This window comes from Macaca mulatta, chromosome 14 (genome assembly GCF_049350105.2).
Source record: "Macaca mulatta isolate MMU2019108-1 chromosome 14, T2T-MMU8v2.0, whole genome shotgun sequence".
In the NCBI taxonomy this organism is placed as follows: Eukaryota; Metazoa; Chordata; class Mammalia; order Primates; family Cercopithecidae; genus Macaca; species Macaca mulatta.
In genome coordinates, this window is record NC_133419.1 from 3,291,898 (window position 1) to 3,299,582 (window position 7,685).

Consider the following 7,685-nt stretch of genomic DNA (forward strand, 5'->3'; position numbering starts at 1 on the left):
AAAAAATAAAAGAATATGGAGGGAGAGTTAAAGATCTCACTTTCAGAATTGGGGACACCTTTAGACACAAAAAATGTAAGGATAGAAAGGAATCGAGTAAGAAAACTAACAAGTCCAAGCGTTCAGTTTGGGAACTGGTTCCAGAAGATGGGTAATGTCTTCCCGTCACCACCAGCCTATCCCACTCCGTCTTCTCCAGAGCCTCCATCTCTGTCTCCGTTATGTGCAGGCTGGTATGCCTTGCCAATCTCTTCCCAATTTCTTCTTGATTTTAGCTTCTGGCTCGTGACTACTTTTTCCAACACAATTTCTAGGTTAATTCTCAGTGATTTCCATACACAAGTAAATGAATCTTCCCCACTCCTCACCCCTGTGGTGATATCTGTGACCGTGTTCTCAGCAGGGCACCCCACTGGGCTCTGTCCCATGCACCCCGCTTCCAGCCACCATCCTCTTCCTAGCTCTCTTTCTCCAATGCTTTGATCTCACCAGAACTCTGGGTCCATCAGCACAACCATGGCTTCACCACTCCCCAACCTCTCTGATACCTCTTCTTTTTTTGATAACAGCTTTGTTGAGATAAAATTTATATGCCACACAATTTGCCCACTTAAGGCATACAATTCAATGCTGTGTATTCACAGTGCTGTGCACCCATCACCATCACCAGTTACAGAACGTTTCATCACCTCAGAAGGAAAGTGCACGCCCTTGAGTACCCCCAACTCACTACCCTCCAGGACGGTTCTCCAGGCGGGTTCAGATCTCGGCAGTTCTCCCGGTGTCTCACTTGTGGTTCTGAGGCTGAGGTCAAGACCCCTGACTTAGTCCCTTCTCCTTGGCTAATCTGATCCCTGCACTGCCAGCTGTGCCATTCCGGGCAAGTGATTCATACTTAACCCCTCTGTGCCTGTGACACGAAAAACACGCAGCTGCCTTGAGGATGAAATGAGTTAAAGTCAATATCAAGAAGTGCCTTGATATTGTGCCAGTATCAACAGGTACAATCCCCTTCTCTGTCACACCCAGTTCCAGCCCACCCCGGCTGCAGTGCTTAGGGGCCCAGGGAATCCTGTGTGACAGGCTAAAGCGTGTGCCCTACCCTGCGTGGAAGGCCTGGTCCCCAGTCCCTCAGGACGGGGCCTGATTTGAAGGTGGGGCCATTGAACAGGTCATTCAGTTTCAGTGAAGTCCTCGGGGTGGGCCTGATCCCCATGCACTGGGGTCCCCATGGGGAGAGGAGACACAGACCCACAGAGGGCAGCCCAGGGTGGGGAGGAGACACCCGCCCCCAGCCCTGGAGGGGCCTGGGAAGGAACCAAACCCTGAGACTCCCTGAGCTCAGGCCTCCACCCCCAGAACAGAGGAAACCAACATCTGTGGCTGAAGCCTTGGAGCCGCCCCGTCTGTGCCGCCCTGAGACTGTGGCCCCGAAAGCTCCTCTCCCCGGCCACAGAGCTGAGGGTCCGACAGCGGCCCCAGGAGCCCCCAGAGCCGCAACCCCACCGTGAGGGGAGGGGAGGGAGTTAGGTCCCGCGGTCTGCCGGGTGCCTGCCCCGCAGCTTCCCCGGGAGGAGGGAGACGAGGCCCCGAGGAGGCTGCAGGCCGGGGCTCCAGGGTGGTGCTGGGGGGTTCCCAGAACGGCCGGGGGGCGGGCGAACAGGCGGAGCCTTCGTGGGTTACCCCCTAAAAACCAGCCCACGCTCCGCTTCTCGGGGACCCTCCCCACGGAAGCAGCCCTGAGATGGGGGGGAACTGCCCTGTGCCAACCCCAAGGGAAGCCCCCAGGAGTGACTCTGATGAGCCGGGTCCATCAGGGCACGCCCCCCACCACGCCCCCAGACAGACACTGAGACCCAGATGGCCACCCGGTTCCTCATTCATTCATTCACTCATTCATTCCCCGCCAGCGGACCCCAGGGACCGCGCAGTCCCTGGAGATCCAGAGGAAAAGGAGAAACCCAGGCTGCCCCGGGGGCTTCAGGCTGGCATGGGGAGGGGGAGGACGTGGGCCCTGCCCAGGTGGATGCTGGAGGAACCAACTGCAGGAGGCACCGCCAAGCAGGTAAAGCGGGCAGGGGCAGTTCTGAGAGCCCGGGGGTCTTTCTCTTGCTGCCTCCAGGAGCCTCTTCTGTCTCATTCTCTTAAACCTTCTACAGACTCCGCTTCCCGTTTAGTGATTTTCCTTTATAAGGGTCACAGTGAAAATCAGAGTCCTCCTCCTGGCGAGTAAGGGCCTGTGTGGTTCTCACTGCTTGCTGTGCCACTGCTTTTGGGAACATGCTTGCACCTGCCTATGTTTGAGGAACTCGATGCGACATGTTTTCTAACTTCCCTTTTCGCATTGTGTCTGAAGTGTGCGAGTGATGGTGTTTGGTTCAGAAATCCCGGAAGTCCTGTAAACAGATGTTGTGTGTCTGCTTTCTGATTTCAATTCCTACAGAGGTTTCAAATGGGAGTCTGCAGAAATGTATACTCAGTAATTTTCTCCGAACACTAAGCATCTGCCCAAATATAAGATAATCTACTTATTTTACTTCAAAATGTTATTTTCTTTTAGTGTGAACTGAGGTTGGTCATTGAAACTCTATATTCCCCAATGCCCAACTGTAACAGTTATAATATTATCATTTTATAATTTTATCTTTTTCAGATAATACATGTTTACATTTACATGTTTATAAAGAAAAGTAGGGCCTGTGGTATTTTTAATGCCGTTTTGCTAATGCACTCAGTATTATTTTATAGATTAGATTAATAAAGTGTATTCATCTGTGTCTAGTAAGTAGGTAACTTTATTTATTTTTTTCAGCTATGTCTTCTCATATCACCCAAGACTTTTTGCCAGAGCAGGGCATACAAGATGCGTTCCCAAAATCAATATGGAGAGGATGTGGAAATTGTGGCCTTGACAATTTCCACTGGAGGAAAGACTGGGGAAATGTAGATGAGTGTAAATTGCAGAAAGAAGATTACAATAGACTTAAGCAATGTTCATCAACTACCCATAGCAAAATCTTTCGATGTAATAAATGTGTTAAATATTTAACAATTCTTCAAATTTAAATAGATATAATATAATTCATGCTGGACAGAAGCCTTTCAAATGCAAAGAATGTGGTAAATCCTTTCAAATGTTCTCATTCTTAACTGAACATCAGAAATTCACACTGGAAAAAAATTCCACAAAATGTAAAGAATGTGGCAAAACCTTTAACCAATGCTCACACTTTACTGAACGTGAGAACATTTGCACTAGAGAGAAACCTTACAAATGTCAAGAATGTGACAAGGTTTTTAAAACTTGCTCAGTCCTTCCTAAAAACAGAATTTACACCGCAGGGGAACATTACAAATGTGAAGAATTTGGCAAAGCCTTTAAAAAGCTGTCCCACCTTACTGGTCGTAAGGAACACGGTGCTGTGGAAAAATTTCACAAATGTGAAGAGTGCGACAATGTCTTTCTCTCTTGCTCAAGGCTTTCTAATCATCAGATGATTCTTGCTGGAGAGAAGCTCTCCAAATGTGAAAAATTGCACAAGTCCAAGTCTTTCCAAACATCAGAGAAATGAGATTGGAGGGAAACCTTTCAAATGTGAGGAATGTGACAGCATCTTCGAATGGTGCTCAGACCTTACTAAACATAAGAGGATTCACACTGGTGAGAAACCCTACAAATGTGAAGAATGTGGGAAAGCCTATATGCAGTCCTCACACCTCAGTCAACACAGGAGGATTCACACCGGAGAGAAACCCTACCAGTGTGAAGAATGTGGGAAAGTCTTCAGAACTTGCTCAAGCCTTTCTAATCACAAGAGAACTCATTCTGAAGAAAAACCCTACACGTGTGAAGAATGTGGCAACATCTTTTTTTTTTTTTTTTTTTGAGAGAGTCTCACTCTGTCGCCCAGGCTGGAGTGCAGTGGCTGGATCTCAGCTCACTGCAAGCTCCACCTCCCGGGTTTATGCCATTCTCCTGCCTCAGCCTCCCGAGTAGCTGGGACTACAGGTGCCCACCACCTTGCCCGGCTAGTTTTTTTTTTTTTTTTTTGTATTTTTTAGTAGAGACAGGGTTTCACCGTGTTAGCCAGGATGGTCTCGATCTCCTGACCTCGTGATCCGCCCGTCTCGGCCTCCCAAAGTGCTGGGATTACAGGCTTGAGCCACTGCGCCCGGCCGGCAACATCTTTAAGCAGTTATCAGACCTCACTAAGCATAAGAAAACCCACACTGGAGAGAAACCCTACAAGTGTGACGAATGTGGAAAGAACTTTACCCAGTCCTCAAACCTTATTGTACATAAGAGAATTCATACTGGAGAGAAACCCAATAAATGTGAAGAATGTGGCCAAGTCTTTATGTGGTTCTCAGATATTACCAAACATAAGAAAACCCATACTGGAGAGAAACCCTACAAATGTGAAGAGTGTGGAAAGAACTTTACCCAGTCCTCAAACCTTATTGTACGTAAGAGAATTCATACTGGAGAGAAACCCTACAAGTGTGAAGAGTGTGGCAAAGCCTTCACCCAGTTCTCACACTCGACTGTACATGAAAGCATTCATACTTGAGGAAAAAAATAAATATAAAAATAGGCAAAGCTGTTAGTATCTGCTTGCATCTTACATCAGAGTTCAGACTTAATAAAGTTATTATAAATGTAATGACTGTTGAAAGACCTTTCATGAAATATAAGTTTCCAGAGGACTAAAGAATATTTCTTCTGGAAAAAAAATTAGAAATATGTTTTATACTAGACGGAAATCTTGTATCAGCTGCTTAAACTTTATTCAGAGAATTTGTATTGTAGAGAAATCCTACAAATGTCATAAATGTGGAATAACATTTGTTCAGAAACTGTAGCTTAGAAAACATCAGAGTTCATACTAAAAGATATTTTACAAATGCAGTAAATGGAAAAAATAAGCAAAATCAAGTCTACGGAAACACTGGAGGATTCAAGAGAGAAAGGAATAGGGCACGGACACATTCAGAAAAGATGCTGAATCAGAGTGTTGAGTCTATAGACTCATCTAGACTTAAAACAGATCATTAATTAGCTGGGTGTGCGTGCCTGTAATTCCAGCTACTCCGGAGGCTGAGGCGGGAGAACTGCTTGAGCCTGGGAGGCAGAAGTTGCAGTGAGCCAAGATCGTACCACTGCACTCCAGCCTGAGTGACAGAGCTAGACTCTATCTCCAAAAAAAAGGGAGGATGAGATTGATTTTTAGTAGTTATATATTCTAAATGTACTTTTTTGCATTGAAAGAATGCTAAGTATTTTGAAAAGTGAATATTGATGTAATTCAACTCTCAATTGATGCTGTGTCTTCATTTCTAGTTCTGATGTGAAAACACACAGTCAATTCTTATTGTTGCATCAGAAAATGAGAAATTCCTTTACATTAGGTGTGCATCACTGATACACTGGTCCATGAAAGGCGAAAGGCTCTGAAATGTAAGATGCGTGAATAACATCTTGATCAAGAGGCTCTTTGTGGTTGTCTTACTTACTTGTAAGTGGTTCATGAGGTAGGAAGATTCTTCTGCATTATAGGAAGAGGGAACCATTTTGAATTTTATAAATCATTGGTTTTACCAGTATTTCATGAAGGTAATATACCATAAATTTTTAAATGTTTTATAAGATTCTGTGTGAACTTAATTTGCTTTTAATTAAATACAATTGTGTTAAATGTGTTAAGTTCATGAAATAAAGTGTTATCCTACCAAAAACCAATTCCATCTTACTCAAGGGTGTTGATAACAGGTGGTAACAATATGCTATTGGGTGGCATAGTGGAATAGCATCTCCGGTGATCTCTATTCCCAGTGACTTTTTAACTGCAAGTAATTTGAAGAATATTGTTCCCATAGTTTTTTATACTTTTTTTGTAACCACAGAGTCATCATTATTGCTATAAGAAAGATTATACAGGAGTTTAAATAAAATACATACATTTCTGAGTATTTTAATTGTTTTCCTATATTTTTTGTTGGATGTACAACTATTCTGCCCTGACAAAACACATACAGAGTTTTAGTTTTGATTCACATAGAGTTAAATATACAAATATATTACTGTAAAGATAAACTACGCTGAGCATGGGGACTCACATCTGTAATCCCAGCATTTTGGGAGGCCAAGGTAAGAGGATCACTTGAGGTGAAAAGTTTGGGAACAGTCTGGGCAACATAGTGAGACCTTGTCTCTACTATAGATTTTTTAAAAATTAGCTGGGAGTGGTGGTGCACACTTTCAGTCCCAGCTACTCAGAAGGCTGAGGTGGAAGGACCATGTGAGCCTGGGAGATCAAGGCCGCAGTGAGCTATGATCATGCCACTGCACTCCAGCCAGGGCAGCAAAGCAAGCCCTTGTCTCAAAAAAAAAAAAAAAAAAAAAAAAAAAAAAGAACAAAGCAAACGCAATAAAGATGAACTTTAGGTTTAAGAGAATTATGGAGCAAGTAATTGTGTTTGTATGAGTGTTGGTGTCTACCTAGTTTGAAGGTACAGACAACAAAGAAAACAGCAGGATTGGATAAAACAGATAATTTTAATAGACATGATTATTTACTATAGAAAACTATAAACCTCAAAGATGTTGAAAGAAATCTCTGTTCTTTCCTTTGTATTGAATTCATTTCTGTAAAATATTCTGGCTCCTGGTTCAGAATCTCCTCATGCAAACCCTCTGTTTTTACTTGCCTCTTGTTCATGCTGGACCTCACATCAAATGTTCCTATCCCATTGTTCATGCAGCATTATTTCCATCCCCTGCCCAGGGATGAGAAGAAGAATTTACATAAACCTTAGTGATGCTCCCCAAATCATTTTCAGATGTGAGCAATTTCACAATGAGTGTATTAAGTAATATTTTATATAACTCATACATTTTATTTAGTTATTTCATTTAAAGAACCCAATTTAAGCCAATTTTTCTTTAGTTATTGTTCTTTTACTTTATATAATTGATATCGTTGGGTATATTTACATTATCGGGCCAGTTTGTTCAGGTAAACACTGGGGATGCTTTGTAAGTTATTGGGTTATTTTGATATGTAAAAGAAGTAAACAAATATAGTGCTAGGGTGAATAACATTTTTTATAATTAGAAGTAAATAATTCTGTTGAAGCAAGTTTGTGTTTTCAAGTTAGAGACTGAAAACATCCATGGTGAAGAAATGGTATTAATTTTGCATGTGGAGAGAGGACATCTGCTCCCAGGCTACACAACTGGCCTTCTCTGAACTTATGAAGAGGAATTTGCTTGTTTTATTTTCTAATAATCTCCAGCTCTCTGCCGTCTCTTTTTGTTCATCTCTAACTATGCATTGATCACAGCCCTTCTTTGCCTGTCTTACGGCTATAACTTTCTCACTGTTTTCCCCACCCCACATCGCTCCACATAGCACTTTGCAGGTTCTGATGAGAGGTTTGGAATTTTCTAATGTGGTGAGAAATGGCTTTTCACTGGAGTGTTTGAGGTCATTTATAGCCATGAATACACTTGGATCACTTACTTGGGACAAGAGGCGTGCACTGTCTGCAGGTCAGAAGATTCAATCGGTCAGTTAGCACTGTCTGGATTTATTTGTAAAAGGTAGATGTTATTAAGTCCTCACACAGTGTGGTTACTATAACATTAGTTTGAATAGTAAAAGCATTAATACCAGTGGGTTGTA

The 7,685-nt window shown here is 43.0% G+C and overlaps 1 protein-coding gene across 1 annotated transcript; it reads left to right on the forward strand.

Annotated features, from left to right (window-relative positions):
- The first annotated feature begins 2,699 nt into the window (after positions 1-2,699).
- Positions 2,700-4,710, forward strand: LOC100427171 (uncharacterized). The gene is given in 4 exon segments (XM_077961761.1): positions 2,700-3,040; positions 3,043-3,541; positions 3,543-3,864; positions 4,185-4,710. Coding segments are annotated over 4 exon segments (1,434 nt in total). The 5' UTR covers positions 2,700-2,814; the 3' UTR covers positions 4,572-4,710.
- The last annotated feature ends 2,975 nt before the right edge of the window (positions 4,711-7,685 follow it).